Below are 27,105 nucleotides of genomic sequence, written 5' to 3'. Positions count from 1 at the left end.
TATACTCCTGAGCTAGTAAAAAGCAGAGTTGCTTACCTGTAACAGGTGTTCTCCGAGGACAGCGGGATGTTAGTCCTCACACATGGATGATATCATCAGATGGAGTCCTGACAGAAAACTTATGTCAAAGTTTCTAGAAATTTGAACTGCTACACTGAGCATGCCCAGCATGCCCTGTACCACATGTCCACATGGGGTCCCTCTTCAGTCTTGTAACATATGTAAACTGCCCTAGTGAGATGGGATCCCCTCCCGCTTTGTATTAGGTGTCCCTAGCTGAAGGCTACACTTGGGGTTCCCTGATGTTACACACTAGGGGTCACTTCCAAAAGACCCTCTCCAATTAGGTATAAACAAGGAAAAGGCCCATAGCCCACCCACTCTAGTCTCCCGCTGGAAGGGGGGGGGGGGGGGGAGAGAGCGGGGATAAAGAAAAGGTAAGGGAATGGATTAAAACTAATAAATTTATTATACCAGATGTTCTGTCCAATATGTGTTTTTATTATACTTAAATCACACAAACAATTTCTAATACTTAACTTCTCTTTGTTTTTTCTAGAACCGGTTATCTATCAACCTCTGCTGAGGTAACATCAGATAAGTACAATATTTTCTATTTATCTTTCTTAAATACTAATACTTTATATTATATAAGAAATTGAGACTTTGTGCTTTCTTTATATTTTTTCAGGTAAACGGGACCTTTGGAGTTCACCCTGGTAAGTATAGCACGTGTTTCTTTGTTTACTTTACTTTTTCCTATTATGTCCTTTACTGTCTTTTATATCTGTCTATTATATTCCCTTTTTTTTTTCTACTGTTGTGTTTTTTCCTTCTCTCTGTATAGTGATGGTGCTGTGCACATTTATCTACTGTTTCTTTTCTATCTTTTTTCCTTTCAGTCTATGTCTCTTTTCTTCTTCTTTAGCTACTACTCTATACTATAAATAACAAAAAGAAAGTACCCTCCCTGTGACAGACCTCTCTTCCGCAAGCTATAGTCAGCGAGTTCCCTAGGTGAGAATGTCTATGACATCTTATTGTTAACTGGGACTAGCTAAATAAAAAATTATAAATTGCCTTATCTATGGACAAAGGCAGGTCCCCTCACTCCACAAGCATACTATGTTCTGCTATCTCTGGTGAGAGTTTCTTTATTCAATTTGAAGAAGTCTATTATAAATTCTTGGTTCCACACTACTAGTGCCTCTTGGGGCAAAGGTTCTTTTGTTCATCCTGTATAAGTCCTTGTCATATGGAATTCAGCCTCACTAAGAGTATTTTTTGGGTTACTCTAACTCACAGGTGGCAAACTCCATTCCTCAAGGGCCACAAACAGGCCAGATTTTCAGGATATCCACAATGAATATACATGAGATAGATCTGCATGCTATGTCTCCAATGTATGCTCAAATTCCCTCCAGACTCAGCCTCCTTAGAAGAAGAGAGAAAATCTCACCACTAGGGCACAACAAGAGGCAATCTGTAAAAATTCATTGCCACAGACTCAAAGGCTTGCTTAAGAATAATCAAAATCCTTCCTTCATGTACATCCTTCAAGGCCGCTCCTCCCTCTACAGGGATAGAAATGGGACAAACCAGAGCATCCACTTTGGGAAAATGCAAACACTTTCACACAGCTGGATTCAGGGAGTACAGGACTTTCAATGTCTGACCCCCTTTAAAATTTGCCTCTGGGGCATCCCATTCCAGCTCAACCAATTCCTGAATGGCATCCATTACAGGGAAACAACAAGAGGCTTTTCTTAAGGAAACCAAAATGGGATTCTTCATCGGCTCAGACATAGTATCTGAACCAGGGACACCCAACTGTTTAAAGTTATGGAAAGTCAGGGCCGGCAGTTCATCTCTATGAAAGAACCACAACATGTGATGGCTGTCAAATAAATAAATCAAATAACATGGTTTGATAGGGTTCCAGCCCTGGAGGAATTTCCCCATCTTCCAGGGGATCAGGATCATCATCATCAGTGTCATCCGGATTCCTGTCGGGAACACCGCAGGGAGCCAAGGAGAGCCCCGGCACTTAAGCTTAGGACTGGAAGAGGGAGGAGCCACCGGCTGAGGGGGAAGCGGAGGACTGCGCCTGAAGAAAGGCTTGTAAGCCTTGAAAAAACTCCACCCAAGAAAAAACAGCCAGGTCCAAATCAAGCCCAGAAAGAACTGGAGCTGGTCCCTCAGAACTGCCCTCGCCAGCAAAGGAACCAATCAAGGGAGAACCAAGATCTGGCGTCCCCCCCACCATCATCAGAATGGGAATAGCCGGGCTTAGCAAAATGCGAGGAAGACAACTCTCCCTCAGCGTCTGAGCAGCGCTGACACAGGTTAGAAGCCAGGTCAGGCTGAGAAGTCCTAATCTGACAGGCAACACAAATAGGAAGACGCTTCTTGCTTACCAGCGCCATCGTGGCAGTAAACATGCATTGGAATGGCTTGTGCTCAAAAATGAAATGCACACAAAAATTAAGCGCCTAGAAGAAAGTGTGGTAAGGCGCACACTCAACTTGTGCGCCATGTTAAGCGCGTAAAAAAGTTTGTGCGCGTAAAAAGTGTGCTCAAAAACCAAGTGCACCAAGCATGCGCAGAGCCGATGCACTGTGCACACCGATTGCTTATAGAGGGCAGCAGCACACGCAGAAGAGCGCGCGAAAACTGCCGCTGCAGACTACCATGCGGCGTGCAAGAACAAAGCGTAAATGCAGGGCCTAGCCCACCGGGGGCCGTTCAACACACCCAGCTGTCCAGTTCCCCAACCACAACGAGAGTGGGAACGAACGTCGGTACAGTGTGCCGAGAACAGAGACCGGAGGAAGTCCTGAAACCCATCTGTCTGATGCAGGTTAAAAAAAACCTTTTTTTTTTAAATCTTACCTGAGCTCAGCACTTACCAGCTGAATACAGAGACTGTCTCGAGCTGTGGGGGAGGGGGCATCTGCTATCACCACCGCACTCAGCCTCCTGCACCCGCTGTCTTTCAGCTGAACTAGCAACTAAGTCCATGCCGGGAAACCCAGCTACCAGACAAAGGCACACCTCTGAGGGACCACGGAAATCACCTCAGGAATTCTCAATTGGGGGAGGGACCTTTAGTAGGTATCACCGCAGGAGAGCGGGGCTTCCTTTTCCTGAACTTAGAATGGAGAAATTACTTACCTGATAATTTTGTTTTCCTTAGTGTAGACAGATGGACTCAGGACCAATGGGTATAGTGTACTCCTGTTAGCAGTTGGAGACGGATCAGATTTCAAACTGACTTCAGCCCCTAGTACATATACCCCTGCAGGAAGAGCAGCTCTTCAGTATTCTCCTCGAAAAGCACTGTGGATATATTTATGATTGAATAATTTGAATAACTTGATTAACTTTATAACTTGGTTAACTTAATTAAATTGAACTGGTTGAATTGGTTATAGCTGGAGACCGCCAGTGCCCTCAACCGAGAAACGTCGACACCCGGTAGGGATGGGTGTCCTAGTTGAAGGAAGGCATGGCCTACCCTTGAATCACTCACTCCCGGGGATGTCCCCTGAGAATTCCATGAGTAACGGCAGCCGTGGGTAGGATGCCGAGTCCATCTGTCTACACTAAGGAAAACGAAATTATCAGGTAAGTAATTTCTCCATTTCCTAGCGTGTAGCCAGATGGATTCAGAACCAATGGGATGTATAAAGCAAAATTGCTTACCTTGTAATAGGTGTTATCCCAGCACAGCAGGATGTAGTCCTCACATATGGGTGACGTCACTGACGGAGCCCTAGTGCGGGAAAACTTTGTCAAAGTTTCTAGAAACTTTTGACTGGCCCTGTGAGGCCACTGAGCATGCCCAGCATGCCATGATATTCTCTGCCACAGGTGTCTCTCTTCAGTTTCGTATGTAGCGAAAGCTTTAGCAAAAAATAAAATAGGAAAAGGTAACATACCCAACTCCGCAGGATGGTGGGCGGGTTTCCTGAGGACTATATCCTGCTGTCCTGGGATAACACCTATTACAAGGTAAGCAATTTTGCTTTATCCCAGGACAAGCAGGATGCTAGTCCTCACATATGGGTGATTAGCAAGCTAGAGGCTGAGTCATTGTCCATGTAGTTAGCAGTGATGCGTAGTTGAGGAAATGAGGCAGCCGAAGATCACAGCAGGTTGGATGTAGACGGAGTTGGGATTAAACTGGAAACAAGTTCTATAAGACAGATTGTCCATAGGCTGAATCTTGTCGTCCTTCTTTATCTAAACAGTAATGAGCTGCAAAGGTGTGAAGAGAACTCCATGTTGCTGCTTTACATATGTCAAGAATTGGCACTGAACGATAGTGTGCTACTGAGGTTGACATTGCTCTTACTGAATGTGCCTTTACTCGCCCTTGGAGAGGAAGGTCTGCTTTTTCATAGCAAAACTGTATGCAATCTGCTAGCCAGTTAGAGTATGTTTGCCCACTGCTTTACCTGGTTTGTTTGGATCATAAGATACAAAGAGTTGAGTGGATTTCCTGTGGACTGCAGTGCGGTTTAAGTAGAAAGATAGTGCACGTTTACAGTCCAAAGTATGTAAGGCAAGTTCCCTTTGGTGAGAATGAGGCCTTGGAAAAAATGTGGGTAAAACTATGGATTGGTTCAAATGGAATTCCGTGACCACCTTGGGAAGGAATTTTGGATGTGTACGGAGAACCACTCTGTCATGTAGGAATTTTGTATAGGGTGAGTACGTGATAAGTGCTTGTAACTCACTGACCCTTCTAGCTGATGTAATGGCTATGAGGAAGATAGTTTACCATGTGAGAAATTTAAGATCACAGGAATCTATGGGTTCGAAAGGAGAGCGCATGAGTCTTGTTAAAACCAAATTCAGGTCCCATTCCGTTACGGGTGGTCGAATTGGTGGTTTAAGGTGCGTTAAACCTCTCATAAATCTACTGACGAGAGGTTGCGTTGAAATAGGTGCATTTCCTATTTGGTTATGGTAAGCTGAGATTGCACTTAAATGTACTCTGACAGATGAAGTCTGGAGACCAGAGTCTGAAAAATGGTATAAATAGTCTAGTAGAGAAGTTGTGGGACAGGAGAAAGGATAAATATTCTTTTGGCTGCACCACAAAGTGAATCTATTCCATTTGGAAGAATAATTCCTTCGTGTGGAAGGTTTACGTGAAGCTATAAGCACTTGAGATACATTGGTTGAAAGATTGACGGTTGTAAAATCAAGTTTTCAACATCCATGCTGGCAGGGATAGGGATTGAAGGTTGGGATGGCGCAACCGACCCTGATCCTGAGTGATGAGGGTGGGAGCTACTCCCAGACAAATGGGATCCCTGTTCGAGAGGTCTAGAAGTGTGGGAAACCATACTTGTCGAGGCCAATATGGGGCTATGAGTATCATGGACCCCTTGTCTTGTTGTAGCTTCACTAGAGTTTTGGTTATGAGCGGTATTGGAGGATACGCGTATAGTTGGTCTGAGTTCCAAGGACGAGCAAAGGCGTCCTTGGCTGGCTGGTTCTTCTGTTTGTGTAGAGAGCATAACTTGTCCACTTTGTGATTCAGGTGTGACACAAAGAGGTCTACTGTTTGTTGACCCCATCGTTGAAATATCCTGGTCGCTACTGAGGGATCCAGGGACCACTCGTGTGAGTGGAATTGACGACTGAGTCGATCCGCCAGCACATTTTGAATGCCTGCTAGATAAGTGGCCCGGAGAAACATTGAGTGGTTCAGGGCCCAGCCCCAAATCTGTGCAGCTTCTTGACAAAGGAGATATGAGCCTGTACCTCCCTGCTTGCTGATGTACCACATGGCTACTGTGTTGTCAGTTTGGATCAGAACAGTCTTGTGTGAAAGGCAGTCCTTGAATGCATGCAGCGCGTAACGTATAGCTCGAAGTTCCAGGAAATTTATCTGATAAGTTGCTTCGTGTTTTGTCCAAGTCCCCTGGGTTTGGAGATTATCTATGTGAGCTCCCCAACCCAAGGTGGATGCATCTGTAGTTAAAGTTATCTGTGGGACTGATTGCTGAAAAGGTAAGCCTTTTCGCAAGTTGTCCATCTTTGCCCACCAAAGTAGAGATAATCGTAGCTGGTGGGTTACTTGAATTGGAGAATGCAGTGGTTGAATGACTTGAATCCATTGTGATTTTAAAGTCCATTGGGTTACTCTCATGGCTAGTCTTGCCATAGGAGTGACATGAACTGTGGAGGTCATGTGGCCTAGCAAGGTGAGAAACTGATAAGCTGTCGCTTGTTTCTGTGAGTAAATGGATCTTGCCAGTAAAGAAAGTGTCTTTGCCCGATCTACGGGTAGAAAGGCCTTTGCTAGGTTGGTGTTCAATTCTGCTCATATGAATTGAAGCAGGTGAGTTGGAGTAAGATGGGATTTTTGATAATTGATGAGAAAACCTATGGAGTGAAGTAGAGTTATTGTTCGATTCAGAGAAGTCAGAGCTCCTTGCAGAGATTGACTTCTGATGAGCCAGTCATCCAGATATGGAAAAACATGGACACTTTCCTTGTGTAAGTGTCCTGATATTACTGCCAGACATTTGGTGAATACTCTGGGAGCAGAGGCAAGTCCAAATGGCAGTACTCTGTACTGGAAATGTTGATGACCCACCATGAAAAGCCGATACTTGCGATGAGGGGGAAATATTGGAATGTGAGCGTAAGCGTCTTGAAGGTTCAGAGAACAAGGCCAATCTCCTGTTTGAAGAAGTGGAAGCATGGTGCCTAGGGAAACCATCCTAAACTTTTCTTTCTTTAGAAATTTGTTGAGATTTCTGAGGTCTAGGATGGGACGTAGGCCTCCGGTTTTCTTTGGAATGAGGAAATAACGGGAGTAGAATCCTCTGCCCTGCTGAGTCCGGGGCACTGGCTGTACAGCCCTGGCTCTCAGAAGGATGGATAATTCTGCTTGTAAGTGAATTAGTTGAGAATTTTGTTGTGGGAAGAAACTCTGGAGATTCTGGTGGAAGTGAGAGGAAATTGAGTTTGTAACCTTGAGATACTATGGAGAGTACCCATTGGTCTGATGTTATGCTTAGCCAATATGTGTGTGAAAATAGGATACTCTTCCTCCCACTGGTAGGTCTGGTTGAGGATTTTGGAGATGGACTTGTTCTCTGGCCTGTATTTCAAAAACCCGCCGCTGGGCCTGTCTGCGCAGGAGGTTGCGGGCGAGTAGTTCTAGACTGGCTTGGGATCGTTGTTGTGGCCTAGTTGACCTACCCCTAGAGGTTTGGGGGTAGTATCTCCTTGGCCGGTAATAAGGATGCCTGGTTTCTCTCCGAGGGAGTCAACGAGGAGGTTGTGTAGAGGGGTCTTGTGGCATCTGAGACAATTGACTTAAAGTCTCTGTATGGTCCTTAAGCTGTTGTACGGCTTCTTGGACCTTTTCTCCAAACAAGTTGTCCCCTAGGCACGGTAAGTCCACAAGTTTTTCCTGGACCTCAGGCCTCAATTTTGAGACCTTGTCTCAAAATTGTCGTAGACCGCCCTTACCTCATGCTTCCCGGCTTCTAGGCCCTTGTTGATTATGGCCTGTGCTGGTTCCTGAAATTGCGTAGGCAAAGTAGTAATAATTTCTTCCATAGATTTCTCTGATACTGTGTTATATACAGTTGATAAGCAGAGATTTTTGTGTTCAGGATGGCACTTTGATATACTTTTCTTCCTAAGGAATCGAGAAACCTATGGTCCTTGCCAGGTGGGGTTGATGAGTGTGGGCGGATACGTTTAGATTTTTTTTTGTGCAGATTCCACTACCACAGATTGATGTGGTAGTTGTTTTTGATAGCCTCGAGCTGTCTGCACTAAATATGTAGTATCTACACGCTTGTTTACTGCAGAGACAGAAGATGGATGCTCCCAGATACGGCATTGAAGATCCAAGAGTACGTCATGGATTGGACTAGCCAATACTTGTTTCGGTGGGTCTACAAACTGCAGAACTTCTAAAATTTGTTGTCTTGTATCTTGTTCCGCAGTTAGCTTAAAGGGAATGGAGTCTGCCATGTCCTGAATGAACGTTGAAAAAGATAAATCTTCTGGAGGGGACTTTTTCGTCTGGTCTGGAGGTGAAGGTTCAGACAAAGTCCTCCGAAGACATATCAGTTTGCTGGTCATCCCAAGAGTCATGTAGGTCCTCCCTATAAGGAGACCATGGGGAAGACCTGGGAGGGTGATGAAGGCCTGAAGGGCCTGGCTGTGGATCATCCGAGGAAAGAAAACGAGAAGTGTCCTGAGCCTTTGTTGGAAGATTGTTGATGACATTTTGATATCTTTGTAAAAGACGTCGATAGAATGCTAGATCCTGAGGTTCAGGAGCCTCAGATGTTTGCATAGACAGTACAGTAGTTGTCATTGATGTAGGCGTTGGTAGAAGTGTTCGGGAAGGTATCGAAGACTTCGACGGCACTGGCATAGAGATAGGCATCGAAGAGTCCGATGGTATCTGGGCATAGATAGACGTCGATGCCGTAATGATTCTCGGTGCCGTAGTAATCGACTCCATGGTTGTCCTCGGTGCCAATAAGGACACTGGCATCGGTGGGCCCCCCCGGCATTGGTAATGCTGGTTGCATCGGCAGGATCGCCGGAGGTGTTTGATCCTTTAAAGCCTGAATAACCGCTTGTCTGATGAGATCAGACAATTCCGGCTATATAACTGGTGAAACCAGAGCAGTTGTAAGTGGTGGCAGAGGCTGCGATGATATATCCTGTGCAGAGGTCTGCGGAGGATCTGGCATCAATGGCAGAAAAGGCCCAGGCGCTGACGGGACCGATATTTCTTGGGTCCATGGCCACTTTGCTGTCGATTCCTCCTGGGGCATGGATGCGGACGTCGATGGACGACGATGCCGATGCTTGATTTTAGGTTGGTCAGCCAACTTAGTCTATGCTGTGGACGATGGCGAGGACGGATGATCACCTGATCCTTCCGGGCAAGATTTTTTAAGTAATACTCGCTTAGTCGCTCCGGCGGGAGACGACCTCGATGATTTTGAAGGTGAAGGAATAAGTTGTAATTGGAACAAATGTTCCATTTTTTCCTGTCTAGCTTTTCGCCCCTTCGCCGTCATCTCAGCACGTTTGGAACAACTGTTCACATCGTGTTTTTCACAGAGACACAGAACGCATTCAAAATGTGGGTCGGTGATCGACATGGTTCTATTACATATGGGGCATTTTTTGAAGCCGGTAGCCATTGTTTTTAACAGACAGCCGTCGATGAAGAATGGGAATTCGTGAGAGAAATTGAATTTTACTAAAAGATCAAAATTCGAGACCGAGGTACTCACCAGCCAGTGGAAAACCCCGTGTGAGAGAGAATATTTTGAAAAATCTGTGACTATTCAGTCAGAGAATGTTGTGAGAGACTCGCAACGGCTCCTGTCCCGCGATGCCTGTAGCAGCGCGGAAAAACGAAGACTGAAGAGAGACACCTGTGGCAGAGACTATCATGGCATGCTGGGTATGCTCAGTGGCCTCCCAGGGCCAGTCAAAAGTTTCTAGAAACTTTGACAGAAAGTTTTCCCGCACTAGGGCTCCGTCAGTGACGTCACCCATATTTATTTATTTATTTTTAACTTTTATATACCGACATTCTTGTATTAAATACAAATCATACCAGTTTACATAAAACAGAAGATGCAGGAAATATGTTTCCTTAGTCTAATACATTGAACATTAATAACAATGAAATTGTTAACAAGGGAAAAACTAAAACTTGGAAAAAGGTTAATTAACAGAGGAAAAATAAGGGGATTTAAAATAAAGGTAGCACCAAGGGTTGCACGAAGGGGTGCACAAAGGGGAGTGCCCCTTTGTCGCGCCCCTTCGGCCCGCAACGCCCGGTGGAATGGTGCCGTTTACTGGCTCGACGCTGAGCGTGATGACGTCAGGGGGGCGGATCTCTTCATCACTGTGCTCTCCGTTTTCTCAGTTTCAGCGCGAATTTTAAAAATTTTTTTGGGCTTTTTTCTCAGAGATAGCTTTTAAAAGTTCCCGGTGCTGGTGGGCTGCCCCTTCACATCAGTGCCTGGTGGAATGGCGCTGTTTACCGGCTCGACGCTGAGCGTGATGATGTCAGGGGGGCGGATCTCTTCATCATCCTCATATGTGAGGACTAGCATCCAGCTTGTCCTGGGATAAAAGCTACTCCCGAACTGGGTGGGAGGCTGCCCGGGACCCACTTAGTACTGCCCTTGCAAATGCTGTGTCCTCCCGAGCCTGAACATCCAGGCGGTAAAACCTGGAGAAGGTGTGGATGGAGGACCATGTCGCCGCCCTGCAGATCTTGGTGGGTGACAGCATCTTTGTTTCCGCCCAGGACACTGCCTGGGCTCTAGTAGAATGGGCCTTGACTTGTAAAAGCGGTGGCCTGCCTGCTTCTACATAGGCCGCCTTGATGACTTCTTTGATCCAGTGGGGTATGGTTGCTCGCGAGGCCGCTTCCCCTTGCTTCTTCCCGTTGTGAAGGACGAATAAATGGTCCATCTTTCTTACAGATTCCAACCTTTCCAGGTATCGGACTAGGAGTCTGCCGATGTTGAGATGGTGTATACATCGAGCCTCTTCCGAATTCTTATGCCCATCTGGCGATGGTAGCGAGATGGTTTGGTTGAAATGGAAGTGAGACACCACTTTGGGGAGGAACGACAGAACTGTGCGTAACTGGATAGTTCCCGGGGTGAGTCTGAGGAACGGCTCCTGGCAGGAAGTGCTTGTAGCTCGGATATACGACGGGCCGAACAGACTGCCAGCAGGAAGGCTGTCTTCAATGTTAATAGTCGGAAAGGTAGGCCGCAGAGAGGTCTGAATGTGGTTCCTGCTAGGAAATCTAGGACCAGGTTGAGGTCCCAAAGAGGCACCGGCCACTTTAGGGGTGGTTGGATCTGCTTGACTCCTTTCAGAAAGCGGGAGACATCCGGGTAAGAGGCTATGCTGCCGCTCTCGCTCTTGGTTCCGTAGCATGACAATGTGGCCACCTGTACCTTGATGGCATTTATTTATTTATTTATTTGTAGAGTTTTATATACCGTTATTCGGTAGAGCCATCATAATGGTTTACAAAATATGCAATTAGCATACAATCAAATGGAGTTAAAATGGTAGTTGGGAACAGTAGAGTATTGAGACACAATCCCTTCTGTAGCCATTCTGCAGGAATTCCAAAATCGCAGGAATTTTGACTGAGCGTGGTTTGTCGTCGCGGTCCTTGCACCAGGCTTTGAATACGCTCCAAATCCTTATGTATATGTTAGGGATGTGGAGAACTTGCTTGCTCGGAGTAGGGTGTCAATTACTGCCCCCCGAGTATCCGCTCTTCCTGAGGAGAGTCCTCTCAATGGCCAGACCATAAGACAGAATAGAGCTGGATCGGTCCCTGTTGGAGCAGGTCTCTGTGTGGAGGTAGCGGGAGGGGGCTCCCTGTCAGCGGTCTTCGCATGTCTGTGTACCACGGTCTTCTTGGCCAGTCCAGGGCCACTAGAAGTACTGGTCCCCTGTGGTTTTCTATCTTGTGAATGATTGCGCCCAATAGGGGCCACGGTGGGAAGGCGTATAACAAGTCTCCTGTGGCCAGGTCTGTACCAGGGTATCGATTCCCTGGGACTGGGGGTTCCCGCCTGCGGCTGAAGAAACTGGGCATTTGGGCGTTGGACCGGTTTGCCAGGAGGTCCATGGTTGGTGTTCCCCACCGGTTTACTATCAATTGGAATGCTGTGGTCGACAGCCTCCATTCTCCTGGGTCTAGACTTTCTCTGTCTTTCCCGGCGATGTGGACGGCTGAGATCTCGAAGATTTGCTTCCACCCATGACTTTAGGAGGTCTATTTCCAGAGACACCTGTTGGTTTCTGGTTCCTCCCTGACGGTTGATGTAGGCCACTGTTGTGGCTTTGTCCGACATAACACTGACCGCTTTGTCTCGGAGTCTGTGACCGAAACCATAGGCAGGCTAGTCTGACTGCCTGGGCTTCTAGGTGATTGATGTTCCATCCCGCCTCTTCTTTGTTCCATTGCCCTTGGGCGGTTAGCCCCTGGCAGTGTGCTCCCTATCCTCGTAGGCTGGCATCCGTGGTGAGCAGGATCCAGGTTGGTGAGGATAGTCTCGTTCCCTGGCTCAGATGGCCTTCTTGTAGCCACCATCGTAGTTGGGCCCGAACTCTGTCTGGGAGCTGCAGACGTACGGTGTAGTTCTGGGACAGTGGATTCCATCGTGATAGTAGTGAGCATTGTAGAAGTCTCACGTGAGCTCGTGCCCATGGCATTACTTCCAGTGTGGATGCCATGAGGCCGAGGACTTGTAGGTAGTCCTGTGCTGAGGGGGGCGAAGTTCGCTCAACAGGGTTCGTATCTGGGTCATCAGTTTTGATTTCCTTGTCTGTGTCAGGATGACCTTGTCTTGTTTGGTGTCGAACCGGACTCCCAAGTATTCTAGAGATTGGGAGGGCTGCAGGCAGCTCTTGTTTGTGTTGATCATCCACCCGAGGCTCTCCAGTAGAGTTTTGACTGTTGGTTGCCTGGTGGCTTTCCTCTAGGGACTTCGCCCTGATCAGCCAATCATCTGCATAAGGGTGCACGAAAATTCCTTCCTTCCTCAGTGATGCTGCCACCACCACTATGATCTTGGTGAAAGTCCGGGGTGCAGTGGCTAACCTGAATGGTAGTGCCCGGAACTGGTAGTGACTGTCCAGGATCGAGAAACGTAGAAAACGCTGATGCTCTTGATGGATCTGAATGTGTAGGTAGGCTTCCAACAGATCCAGGGATGCAAGGATCTCTCCCGGTTGTATCACCCTTATTACCGAGCGTAGGGTTTCCATGCGGAAGAGAGGAATCTTCAGGTGACGGTTGACCGCCTTGAGGTCCAGGATGGGTCTGAACGTTCCTTCTTTCTTGGGGACGATAAAATAGATGGAATAATGTCCAGTATTTGTTGTGGAGGCACCGGTATTATAGCCTCTAAGGCTAACAATCTGGTCAGTGTAGCTTCCACTGCCATCCTCTTGGAAAGGTCATGGTAGGGGGATTCCACAAACTTGTCCGGAGGGAGGTGTTTGAAGTCCAGGTAATATCCCTCTCGAATGATGGATAGGACCCACTTGACGGAAGTTCTCTCGACCCATCTTTGATAGAATAGGGCAAGTCTGTCCCCTATGGCTTCTTCCTTTGGATGGGTCAGCTGATTTTCATTGTGGGGTGCGGCTGGGGCCTGGGCCCGAGCTGGCTCCCCTTTTGTTGTGCTTGTTCCGAAAGGACTAGCTTCGGCCTGCAGGGCGGGCCGTTTGATATGTGCTTCTATATGGGTTGAAGCGCTGTGATTCTATGCCCCAGGAGGTTTGGGGGAAGGTTTCTCTTATTCCTGTCCTCCGGTAACCGCAGCAGTGGGGACTCACCCCATTTGTTGGCTAGTTTCTCTAGTTCGCTTCCGAACAGGAGTGTTCCCTTGAAAGGCATCCTTGTGAGTTTCGTTTTGGAGGATGCATCAGCCGACCAGTTTCGGAGCCAGAGTTGCCTTCTGGCTGCCACAGAGGTTGACACTCCTCTAGCTGCAGTGTGCACCAGATCAGAAGCGGCGTCCGCGAGGAATAATACTGCTAGTTCCAGGGCCTCCCCCAGGAGTGTTGTTCCTGGTCTGTGATAAGCAGGTGCCTGTCACCATGGCACAGCAGGCCGTGATCTGTAAAGACATAGCGGAGACGTCAAAGGACTGTTTGAGGATAGATTCCAGACGTCTGTCTTGAGCATCCTTGAGTGCTGCTCCTCTCTCCACTGGGATAGTAGTGCACTTCGAGACCGCACAGACCATGGCATCCACTTTCTGGCATGCAGGAGATCTTTGGCAGCAGGGTCCAGAGGGTACATGGCTGCCAGAGCCCGCCGCCCTTTGAACGTAGTTTCCGGGGCATCCCATTCCAGGTCAATTAGTTGCTGGACGGCTTGTAATAGTGGGAAATGGCGGGAGGTCTAACGGAGTCCCTCTAGTAGGGGGTTCGTCTTAGGTTCCCCCGAGGCACTTGTGCCCGGGATAGCAAGCTCTTTCAAGCTGTGTGTGACCAGGTCTGGAAGCTCATCCTTGGTGAAGAAGCTTCTCATGGTTCGATGGGGCTCTGTCCCTGGAAGGAGTTCCCCTTCCTCCAGAGGTTCTGAATCCTCATCAGAGTTGTCCGTGTCCCCGAAGGTGGGGCTTCTGGGCGGTGGGATCACTTCCCTGGGCATAGAGGGTCCTGGGATGTTGAGGTCCTCTGGTGGAGCTTGTGGTCATGGTTATAGGAGACCCCGGTTGCATGTGGACAAAGGTATGCAGATCTTTGAAGAATTCCACCCAGGAGATAGATGCTGGGTCTAGACTAAGGGGCGCCGTGTCCCTGGGGAGCCCCGTTTGAGGGGGGGGTCCCGCTGTGCAATGCTAGGTCTGGCGTACTGCTCGAGAGGCTGGAACCCGGTACCGGCTGGGGAGGGCCATGAGTTGGATCCCCTAGAGCCTCTTTGCACTGTATACACAGGGCTGTGGCCTCCTCATGCTGAGCAGCTCTAATGTGGCATGTTGGGGAAAGGCCCTAAGCCTTGAGTTTCTTCTCCGGTGGTGCCATGGCTTGTGCGCATAGGTTTGGTGCGCGCTGTTGTGCGCCCGGCACAATATGCGCGTCGCTTGTGCGCACGGTACTTGGGCGTGCGACGCTGTGCGCACAAGGTATTTGTGCGCACTGCTCGGAACTGCGGACAGGGCAGCGAACTGATCAAAATGTTGCGGCGACCACGTGGACAATATGGCGACTACCTCGGAGGGTCTCCACGTGGGAGGACCCTCTGATCTGACCGGGGTCTAGCCCTGCTAGGGCAGATCAACCCGGTGGCACTGGTCCTGGCTGGCGACCTGTGCGACTCCTCGAGCTTCGGAGACCGGAGACTTTTAAATAGATTTCTACCTTATCTTCTCTCAACGTTAATGGCAGTAATGTAATATAGTAATGTAATATAGTTGCTTTCTTTCTTTCTTTCTCTCTTAACGTTAATGGCAGTAATGTAATATAGTAATGTAATATAGTTGCTTTCTTTCTTTCTCTCTTAACGTTAACTCTATTCCCTCACTAAACTCTGCTTCTCTTCTTTGACATCCCGTTCCTTTTGAATTTCCCTTGTTAGATGTAACTATTATTTTCCTCCTACTGATGTTAATTGTTACCCCTGTTATTATGTAAACCGATGTGATATCCATTTGAACGTCGGTATATAAAAGTTTTAAATAAATAAATAAATAAATAAATCTTGTCTCGATGCTTCCTGGTCTCGTTCCGGGCAGTCTCCGGCTGTGGGGAGAGAGGGAAAATACCTTCACCGCCGTGCTTGAGGTTGCACCCGCTGCCTCTCAGCCTCACCCGAAGTCGGGGGCTAGGTTTCTGCCGAGGATCGGCCGCCGGACTGAGGCTTACCTCCGAGGGATCACGGAAATCACCTCAGGAATTCTCAACTGGGGGAGGGACCCAATGGGTGTCACCGCAGGAGAGCGGGACTCGTTTGTAGAGGTATGATTTCTTCCTATTTTGGTTTTCTTTGGTAAAATTACTCTAATGCTGTGCGAGCGTGCACAGAGTCCCTAACTGCTATGGAGACGGAAAATACTGAAGAGCTGCACTTCCTGCAGGGGTATATGTACTAGGGCTGACGTCAGATTGAAATCTGATCCGTCTCCAACTGCTATCAGGAGTACACTATACCCATTGGTCCTGAGTCCATCTGCTACACGCTAGGACATTTCAAATTTCTCCTTCCAAAAAACTCGAAGCAATCCCATAGGGAGATGCACGTCCACCATCTGCTGGAGAATACTGGCAGGCTGGGCTCACTACAAGGCTATATATACTGTGATGTTCGCTTGCTCCGTCTCTATCTGTTGGCAGGGGAGCATAAACCTGAGTCCATCTGTCTACACGCTAGGACACACACACCCCCACCCCTGCAGCTTCTCTCTTTTAAAGTCCAAATTTAAGCAGGTAAAAGCCAGTTTTAGCCACTTAGACCTTTTAAATATGGACCTCTATATTATTCTTATAGTTTGACACATTCTGCAGAACAGATCTCAAGTTTTAGGATAAGAAAGTAAGCAAAGAGAATTAATTTTCTGTAATTAGTGAAGACCATATGCTAGGCAGAAGAAAGGAAGAGAAGGTGCCTCTAATGCTACCTGGTACCACATGAACTTTCCAGATGGTATTTAAGTCAGGGGTCCATCGGTTTCTCACCATTCCTTCACTCAGAGACCACCCATTTGATACCCATTAGGATATGCTGTAGGTTTCTAATGTTTCCACCGCCATGATACTGTGAGCAATACTAAGTCTGCTTCTTGCACAAGGGACAGGATACTTGAAAAAACTATTACCGAAAGTTACCTGTATGCAGGGCCAGTGCAAAGGTGTTAAGCACCCTAGGCAAACCTTCTGCCTTGTGCCTCCTCACCTCCCCCCAGCCCAACCTCATTCACTGAGACACTGCTTGTGGCCCACTGAGTGGTTTCTTTTCTCAGGCTTTGCTCGCAGCCAGCCGATTCTGTGCTTCTCTGGGCCGTGAGCAGGATGGGCGCTGCTCGCGGCCCCACATGGCTGCTATTCACCGCCCCTAATGGTTGGCGCTTTAGGCAACCGCCTAGTTTACCTAATAGGATGCTCTGGCCCTGCCTATATGGAAGCAAGCAGTACTACTGCAAACTCAATGAACAAGAGTTTATCAGAATACACATTGTACAATCCAACAGAAACTTCAAGACTCCTTGATGATCACAGTTTTGCTCTTACCTCTACTGTGTGGATCACTTTTGAGAGCTCTTTAACGAGATGTCCTGGACGAATATTGTCTGGGATTTCAAAAGCATGTTCCGACACAAACTGTTTAGAAGGGGAAAACAAATTACATTAGGGTAATGAAGTCAATTATATTATAGTAAATACAGTGAGGTCCATATTCAAAAGCATTTAGCTGGCTAACTCAGAAGTTACAAACAAACAAAATACGGGGAAAATGCAAATCTTTATGGGTAGACTTTTAATGTCAGGTATCTTTAAGAGTAATACCCAAAAGGGAGTACCTCAATGTTAGTATATACCGTTTTTGCTTTAATTTTGTGTGTGAACTTTTGTGCTTCATTATGTGTTATATATTTTGTCTTATTTACAAACTCTCCCTGATAACCACAGTTTCTAAAAGATTAGAAGGCTCTTCAGAGAGTTTTCATGTTAGTCAAAGGTGGGACTTAGTCCCCTCGAGGGTTACCATTGGTCCAGGTTCTCTTTAAATGCACAGGAGGACAATATGGCCGCTGTCCAGCAAGAAGCAGCAGCGTTCATCTCCCAGCTTGAACTCACAGTAAGTTTAAACTACTATATGGGCTATAGACTGATGTCATTATTGAGATCTATTTTTTTCTTATTAACAGTAGCCTCTCCGGCCCCTGAAACAGGCATTCATTGCCGAAACACTGCCAGTGTCGGGCGGTTTCACAGTGCCTAGAGAAATTGGTTACAAACGTTCAAGGTATTTATTTATTATCAACGTGGTGAAAAACAGTCAAGCTGATATCAGCCGTCCTAGAATGGGCGGCTTCACTCATTGTGTGTAATAACTTTCCCTAAAAGATTTCTAATTCTTTAAGGATTGTGGTTATCAAGGAGAGTTTGTAAATAAGAAAATATATAACACACGAAGCACAAACATGAGCACTAAAGTTCACTCAAAATTTAAAGCAAAAACGGTATATACCAACATTGAGGTACTCCCTTTTGGGTGTTACTCTTAAAGATAGCAGACATTAAAAGTCTACCCATAAAGATTTACATTTTCCCCGTATTTTGCTTATTTGTTCAAAAAGAGGGGAATTATATTTTGAGGTATTTTTTGGTTAACTCAGAAGTTAGCCATGTAAATGAATATTTGGGCACATATCTGGCTAAATTCTAGCAAGTTAATAAGTTAGGTAGATAGAATTTATTAGGGGCATAACTGGGAAGTTAACCAGCTAACTTTGATATTCAGATTTAGCAGCATGACTTAGTCAAAGAGTTGTCCTAAAGTCAGCAGTATTGTGGATGCACTATTGAATATACCTCCAAAGCTAGCTGGTAAGTATATCCAGCTAACTTTGCTATCTGGTAGGGATATGCATTCGTTGTTCCATTCGTTTCGTTTGTTGTGGCTGTACACAGTACTCATGGATTTATAGTACATGCACGTTTATTAACAAGTTACCTGCGTACCGCCATTCTTAGGCATGTACTATAAATTACTTGCATGCTGCCGTAACAAATGAAGCAATGAATGCACCTACCTACTATCCAGACTGTGTCTGAATATGGACCTCAGTGTCTTTGTGCATGGCCACTGCCATCCCTTGGTGCCCTGGAAGAATATCTGTAGCAGGTATTCTCTGAAGACATTAGTTTACATGAATGCAAAAATCATTGAATAGGCATGAATATTCCAGAACTTTCTGAATATTCGAGATCCCTTTACTGAACATATGTGGTAGTTGCTTTGTGGCAGTAGCTGTGCAGCTCCCCTCAGTTCCATATATTATCTTTGACTGGTGGAGGACTTCTTTAAAGGGCAAGTGGAAAGGATGACCAGTGATCTACTGTCTTTAAAGAACCCCTGTTACATGTAAGCAACTTTGCAGTTCTTAAAGTCACACACATGGTACTCCCTGCAGATGGCTGAATTATCCTCATCTGGATACAAAACTCTTACAAGATTTTTATACTTTTTTTTTTTTAATTTGCAGACAAGTTTACTTAAAAATAGATCTGATAAGAGAATTAAGAATGTCTCCTAGTACAATGATCAAGCACATGCATTATACATGATACAGCCTTCAATCCGCCTGCTTTGGAAACCCAGGCTCTCACTTTCAGCCAAAATGGCAAATAAGGACCATCCCTCTGCTCACAGCTCAGATCTTACCCAAAAGGATGACACTTTATACAAAATCAGAGGTCACCAACTCAACCAGTGACATTTAGTGTATTTATATTCTACTTCTGCAAAAAGTTCAAAGTGGATAACAATGTAAAACATAGGCACTGATAAAATACATAAAACAATGCATAAACTCAAAACAGCACTAAGTAAATAAAATATATTAAAAAAGAAATAACACTGATGACACTACACTTAAATGTACAGATTAACAATTTATAGCCTAGACTGGAGGGAAATCGTGCCATTCCTAACTGGAAAGTGGAGAGGCAAAGCAAAAAAAAAAAAAAAAAAAGGTTTTAGATGTGTTCAAGTCACATCCAGCTCCTCCTAAGGAAAAGCAGAAGCAATTACAGAGAATACCCTCTTCCAGCTAGTTTGTAATCTGTTGGAACATACCTCCCTTATATATGTATATGACGGCTAGTACTCCCGGGTCCCCACAGAATACTGGAGGTGTGCGATATCACAGGAGGCCTCCCTCCCTCCCTCCCTCCCCAGTGGCACCTTAGGTCATACCATCCTTCTCTGCTGCCCTGGGCCCAACCACAGGGCACTATAGTGTCTTCACCGAGTCTGCTCTTGAGTGCTCTCCTCCTCATCAGTTAATTTGATACCAGGGGTAGGGGTGAAGATAAACTGGCTGGATGGGGGCAGGGACAAAGGATCACAAGTGCATAGATATTAACTGCAAGGAAGAAAATCAGGAGTAGTGGGGAGAGAATAGGTACAGCAATAAGAGGGAATTAACTATGAGAAGGAAGAATACGGCCAGTGCTAGGCAACCAATCTTGCATCTCCTTGAGACTTCCCTACTAGCAGCCACAGGCCTCCTCTGCGTGAAGCACCAGCCCAGAGTACAGGCTTGGGAGGTGAGGCAAGCATCAGCTTTGGGATGAAAACAATCAGGGAGTGGGGGAGTGAGAGGAGATTGGCCTTGTGGGATTGTGTGTGGAAGAAAGGGATGGGTGCCAGGAGGGGGATGCGAGTACATGAAAGGAGAGGGTGTTCTGTCTGGGTGAGAGGGAGGGAGGGTAGTTTTCCATAACCATATTTGTAACTGAAGAGAGGACATGAAGAAAAACTACCGCAGTAGTATTTAACTTTCAGAAAGGAGACTATAATAAAATGAGTAAATCAGGAAAAAGCTAAAAGGAGTGATTACAAAGCTTTAAAAGTTTGCATGTGGCATGGACACTTAAAAAAATATACAATCTTGGAAGGCCAAACTAAAATTATTCTATGCATTAAAAAAGGAAAAAAAAGAGCAGGATGCTGTCAGTCACATCGGAGTGGAGCGCTCTGGCTCATAAGCGTAGGAATCTGAAGCCAGGGTGTGACAGGAAGTGGCACAGACCAGGCACCACAGCCCCATTTGAAAAGAAGTGAAACAGAGCCCCTTTACAACTGCCTTTAGTAATGGAGAACCATTATCTCGGATCTCTCTCTTCCGATCGGTACAGAGGGGCCTGAGTATCAGAACTAATGATTTTCTTTGCCTCTGTAAGCCCTGGAGACCAGAGAGGGAAATCAGATCCCATACCAGTGTGGGCATCTCCTCAAGAGCATCCAGAGTTAGGAGTAAGTTATCGCAATGAAGAGGTGGATTCTTCACAAGTCAGAAAGGGATCAAGCAAATTCTGTCCATTCTGAGTTCTTACCAGATATTTTCCCTTCAGTTGTCCTCATCCTCTTCAAGATAGTGGCTTAGGGTCCCACCTGTGGTTCGGGGAAGAGGAGGAAGAAGATTCTATGGGGATGCCTTCAGATTTCTTACAGGACTTGCTTCAGCATACCTCTCCTCTGGAGGATCTCTGCAATTTCAAGTTCTTAGATAAGCTGTCCAACAATGTCAGGAAAGAAAGAATGTCAGGACAGAGGTCTTTGAGCTTCTTTAGTTTCTCTAACCTTTAGCATTTTCCGTGGCTATCTTGTTTCACAAGCTTCTTCAAGACCACTAGAAAAGGATGTGGCAGACATGTTTGCTGATGGCCCAGAAACTGGATTTAAAATACAGGATCCAAGTTTTCCCAAGGTTTTAGGATCATCCAACTTCACTACCACACAATTATGGTGCAGTAAGGGCTCAAACATGCTAGAAGTGCCATGCTGAGTCAGACCAAGGTTCATCAAACCCAGCATTCAGGTCACAAGTACCTGTCAGATCTCCAATAGCTGATCAATTTCTTATATTTCACCCCCAGGGATAAGCGCCAGCTTTCCCACATCTACCTGGCTAATAACTAGTTATGGATATTTCCTTCAAGAACTTGTCCAATCCTCTTTTGAAACCCCACTATGTTAGTTGTCTTGATCACATCCTCCAGGAGATTCCATAGCTCGATTGTGTGCTGCGTGAAAAAGATACTTCCTACGATTTTAAATTTGCTGGTTACCAGGGTCAAGATTGTGCCGTATTCCTAGTGGTGCTTGAAAGAATAAATAACTGCTCCCTATTTACCCATTCCACCCCACTCATGATTTTATAAATCTCAAATCATATCCCCTTCTTACTTATCTCTTTAGTCTTTATCCAGAGGGAGCTTTTCCATCCCCCTTTTTTTTGTTACCCTTCTCTGTACCATTTCCATAAGAACATGCCATACTAGGTCAGACCAAGGGTCCATCAAGCCCAGCATCCTGTTTCCAACAGTGGCCAATCCAGGCCATAAGAACCTGGCAAGTACCCAAAAACTAAGTCTATTCCATGTTACCGTTGCTAGTAATAGCTGTGGTTATTATCTAAGTCAACTTAATTAATAGCAGGTAATGGACTTCTCCTCCAAGAACTTATCCAATCCTTTTTTTAAACACAGCTATACTAACTGCACTAACCACATCCTCTGGCAACAAATTCCAGAGTTTAATTGTGCGTTGAGTAAAAAATAATTTTCTCCAATTAGTTTTAAATGTGCCACATGCTAACTTCATGGAGTGCCCCCCTAGTCTTTCTACTATCCGAAAGAGTAAATAACAGATTCACATCTACCCGTTCTAGACCTCTCGTGATTTTAAACATCTCTGTCATATCCCCCCTCAGCCGTCTCTCCTCCAAGCTGAAAAGTCCTAACCTCTTTAGTCTTTCCTCATAGGGGAGCTGTTCCATTCCCTTTATCATTTTGGTCACCCTTCCCTGTACCTTCTCCATCGCAATTATATCTTTTATGAGATTCAGCGACCAGAATTGTACACAGTATTCAAGGTGCGGTCTCACCATGGAGCGATACAGAGGCATTATGACATTTTCCGTTTTATTCACCATTCCCTTTCCAATAATTCCCACTGAGCCGATGATTTCAATGTGTTATCCACTATGACGCCTAGATCTCTTTCTTGGGTGGTAGCACCTAATATGGAACCTAACATTGTGTAACTACAGCAAGGGTTATTTTTCCCTATATGCATCACCTTGCACTTATCCACATTAAATTTCATCTGCCATTTGGATGCCCAATTTTCCAGCCTCTACTTTGTCTTTCAGATGCAGCAACCAGAATTGCACACAATACTCAAAGTGTGTCTGCATCATGAATCTATACAAGGGCATTATAATATTCTCAGTTTTGTTCTTTATTCCTTTCCAAAAATTCCTAACATTCTATTTCCTGTTCAACTGCTGCCACACACTGAGCCAAAAATTTCAAAGATTTATCCATAAGGACGCCAAACTTGTTCTCCTGGGTGGTGACTAACATGAACTTGTAGTTGGGATTATTTTTCCCTATGTGCATTAATTTGCACTTGTCCACATTAAATTGCATCTGCCATTTAGAAGCCAAGTCTCCTAGTCTCAAGGGCCTTCTGCAGTTATTCACAATTTGCTGCTGTTATAATGACTCAAAACCATTTTGTTTCTTCTGCAAATTTGGTTACCTCAGTCATTTCTTTCTCCAGATCATTTATGAAAATGCTAATATCATTGGTCCCAATACAGACCCCTGGAGCATTCCACTGACAACCCTTTTTTCATTCAGAAAACTGACCATTTAATTCTACCCTCGTTTTTGTCTTTTATCCAGTTACAAATCCACAGTAGGACACTGCCTCCCATTCAATGACCTTCCAAATTCCTGAGGAGTCTCATGAGGGACTTTGTCAAATACCTTCTGAAAATCCAAATGGCTCAGCTTTGTCTGCATATTTACACTTTCAAAACAAATCTAGTAAATTGGTAAGGCAAGACTTCCTTTTGTAAAAACCATGTTGCTTTTCCTTCATTAAACCATATCTATTTATGTGGTCAGTAATTTTGTTTAAGAATAGTTTCAATCATTTTGCCCAGAAGTCAGGCTCACCAGTCTAATTTCACAGATAACCCTGGAACCCTTTTTAAAAATTGGTGTCAAATTGGCCATCTTCCAGTCTTCTGGGACCATGGCTGTTTTAAATGACATGTGGCAAATAACCAGAAACCGATCTGCAATTTCATTTTTTAATTCCTTCAGAACTCTGAGGTGAATACCATCCAGACCCGATTTGTTAATCTTTATTCTTTCAATCTGAATTATTAGGTCCTCCATTTTCACAGTGATTCCATTTAGTGTCTCAGTGTCACCACCATAATAAAAAAAAAGTCTACAGTGTGAGCATGACCCAAACAATCTTTTCAATAAAAGCAAACAATTCATTTAGTTTCTCAGGTATTTCCTTGATCTCCCTAACCACTTCCTTTTACCCATTGCTCATCTAGTGACCCAATGACTCCGTCACGAATGGCAAGCTTCTTTTCAAATTCTCTCTTAGCCTGTTTAATTACTTTTGTACATCTAACTTGCCACTGCTTATGCTCTTCTCTATTTTCCTCATTTTAGTCTGCTTTCCATTTGTTGAATCATGCTCTTTTGGTTGTCATTGCCTCTTTTACCTCATTATTAAACATGCTAGCAGTCGGGTTTTCTTTCACTCTTTTTTAATGCACGGAATACATTTTGTCTGGGTCTCAAGAATGATTTTTTTTTTTTTTTTGCAATTTAAAAGTTTACTCATGTATAACAGTGAAACAATGGTATATAAATACAACTTGAAGATGTTTAATATAAAGATAAAGCCCCCTCCAGCCCCTGGCCCACACATAGAATAGGTCCTGTGAGTTAAAGGGTAGTGAAAAAAGTAAGATTAAGTCCCAATATAGTCTATCATAAATTAAACAAAGTAATAATAAAAGCAAATAAGTAATGAGAGCTAGGTTTCAGCCACATTAAATTAGGTTGCCAAACCTTATTAAATGTTTCTAGCACACCTTGTTGAATGGTTGTCAATTGACTCGTGTAAAATAATTTAGCGATAGTACGGCAGTATCTTCATAAAGATGGGAATCTGGTTGTTTCCAGTGAGCAGCCACAACCACCCTTGTAGCGATAAGTTGTAGGCAGTGCCAGCGTGTCCCGTCTCCTAGGACACAAACCATTAGTGGGCGCCAAAGAGAAGTCCTGTGGGGCCGCGAGTGGCACCCATTCTACTCACGGCATCTCAGCGAATGAAGTAGGGGTTAGGGCAGAGACTGGGGAGCACAATGCTAAAGGTTTGCCTGAGGTGCCTAGTACCCTTGCACTGGCCCTGGTTGTAGGCTTAAAGATTGAAGGGAAGGTGTATACATTAGTTAATGGAAAACTCAAGGAAACCTTTTATGGTCCTTAGGGACTAAAATCCCTATTACCTTGTGAATCAAATGGATAATTTTAACCAAAAACCTTTGGATACAGGAGCATGTCCACCACATATGGAGCAATGTGCCCTTCTTTCCACAAAGCTAACAGTCCACTATGACATCTAAATATATTTTATGAAGTCTCTCTGGCACAATACCATCTGTAAAGTATTTTATAAAGGATGGTAATTTTAAACAGCAACCAACACCTCCTGAATATTACAGATGTGAGCCCTTGGCCTGTGGCATGGTTGATGCAGCCTAGTAGGTGAACCTACTAGGCCCAAGCCGAAAGCTGGTAGACACACCTCTACTGGGACTGGAGCTTCACCTATACCAGCCCTGTTTTCCGCAGGTTGAGCCTTTGGGTTCCAGGAGCTGGCAGAGCTTAGGCAAGGAACCCTTAAAGAGGAATTAGAGTGTCCAGATACAGGCAGTGGTCAGGGCTGGCAGTGAGGAGTCAGGATCCTGCAAGCAAAAGTCGGGGCAGGCAGAGTTCAAAGAGAATCTGACGTCCATAACAGGGGTCAGTATCAGGTGGCAAGCAAGAGAATAGTCCAGGACACTAGCAGAGTCAGTACTAGGCAGCAGGCAGAGACAGATGGACAGGACAAGACACAGGAGAGCAGGACACAAGTAGGGTAGGACAAGGCAGAAGTAACAAGACAAGGAGCAAAGGAACAACAAGAAACCAAGGCACAAGATACAATAGCCACATGCACTGCATGGTAGACGGACCTATTGCTGAGAGGCTTAGTTAAGTCATCCAGGAGCACTGCAAAGAGGGCCTTGAAATGCAGCAGAAGCACATGCATGCCTAGGGGATGTGCAGCAAGGCAGAAGATGGCAGCATCCCTGGTGGTGTCCAGGAATCTCAATGGTGTCTGTGGTAGGTGCAACCAGATGGAACATTATACTGAAAGTTTTAACCTTCTGGTTTGCTCCTTTCTCTGCTTGTGATTTAACTACTCTGAATAATTTTGTATCATCGGCAAATTTGATTACCTCAGTCATCATACCCCTTTCCAGATCATTTACATATATATTGAAAAGCACCGGTCCAAGTACAGATCCCTGAGGCATTCCACTGTTTACCCTTTTCCACTGAAAAAATTGACCATTTAATCCTATTCTTTGTTTCCTATCTTTTAGCCAGTTTGTAATCCAGAAAAGGACATCACCACCTATCCCATGACTTTTTACTTTTCCTAGAAGCCTCTCATGAGGACGTTTGTCAAATGCCTTCTGAAAATTCAAATAGACTACATCTACTGGTTCACCTTTATCTACATGTTTATTAACCCCTTCAAAAAAGTGAAGCAGCTTTGTGAGGCAAGACTTGCCCTGGGTAAAGCCATGCTGACTTTGTTCCATTAAACCATGTCTTTCTATATGTTCTGTGATTTTGATGTTTAGAACACTTTCCACTATTTTTCCTGGCACTGAATTCAGACTAACTGGTCTATAGTTTCTCAGATCACCCCTGGAGCCCTTTTTAAATATTAGGTTTACATTAGCCACCCTCCAGTCTTCAGGTACAATGGATGATTTTAATGATAGGTTACAAAATTTTACTAAAAGATCTGAAATTTCATTTTTTAGTTCCTTCAGAACCCTGAGGTGTATACCATCCGGTCCAGGTGATTTACTACTCTTCAGTTTGTCAATCAGGCCTACCACATCTTCTAGGTTCACCGTGATTTGGTTCAGTCCATTTGAATCATTACCCATGAAAACCTTCTCCGAAACTGGTATCTCCCCAAGATCCTCTTCAGTAAACACCGAAGCAAAGAAATAGTTTAATCTTTCCGCAATGGCTTTATCTTCTCTAAGGGCCCCTTTAAACCCCTCGATCATCCAATGGTCCAACTGACTCCCTCGCATAATTTCGGCTTCGGATATATTTTAAAAAGTTTTTACTTGGAGTTTTTGCATCTATGGCCAACTTCTTTTCAAATTCTCTCTTAACCTGTCTTATCAATGATTTACATTTAAGTTGCCAATGCTTGTGCTTTATCCTATTTTCTTCTGTTAGATCCTTCTTCTAATTCTTGAATGAAGATCTTTTGGGTAAAATAGCCTTCTTCACCTCACCTTTTAACCATGCCAGTAATGGTTTTGCCTTCTTTCCACCTTTTTTAATGTGTAGAATACATCTGGACTAAGCTTCTAGGATGGTTTTTGTTTTTTTTGTTAACAATGTCCACACCTCTTGCACACTTTTTACCTTTGTAGCTGCTTTCAGTTTTTTTTCTATTTTTCTCATTTTATCAAAGTTTCCCTTTTGAAAGTTTAGCACTAGAGTTGTGCATTTGTTACTGTCCCCCTTCCAGTCATTAATTCAAATTTGTTCATATTATGATCACTATTGCCAAGCGGCACCACCACCATTACCTCTCTCACCAAAATCTGTGCTCCACTGAGAATTAGATCTAAAATTGCTCTTAGTCTGTTCCTGAACCAATTGCTCCATAAAACTGTCATTTAT

The 27,105-nt window shown here is 45.0% G+C and overlaps 1 protein-coding gene across 1 annotated transcript in view; it reads right to left on the bottom strand.

Moving 5' to 3' along the window:
• KDM7A (lysine demethylase 7A) overlaps positions 1 to 27,105 on the bottom strand; it is a 320,476-nt gene that overhangs the window by 106,225 nt on the left and 187,146 nt on the right. The window contains 1 exon segment of the mRNA XM_029597359.1: positions 16,798 to 16,887. Within this exon segment, the coding sequence (XP_029453219.1) occupies positions 16,798 to 16,887 (90 nt within the window).

Source organism: Rhinatrema bivittatum, chromosome 4 (assembly GCF_901001135.1).
Source record: "Rhinatrema bivittatum chromosome 4, aRhiBiv1.1, whole genome shotgun sequence".
NCBI classification, from domain to species: domain Eukaryota; kingdom Metazoa; phylum Chordata; class Amphibia; order Gymnophiona; family Rhinatrematidae; genus Rhinatrema; species Rhinatrema bivittatum.
Note: the sequence above shows the minus strand (reverse complement) of the source record. Positions and strands in the feature narration are given on the sequence as shown.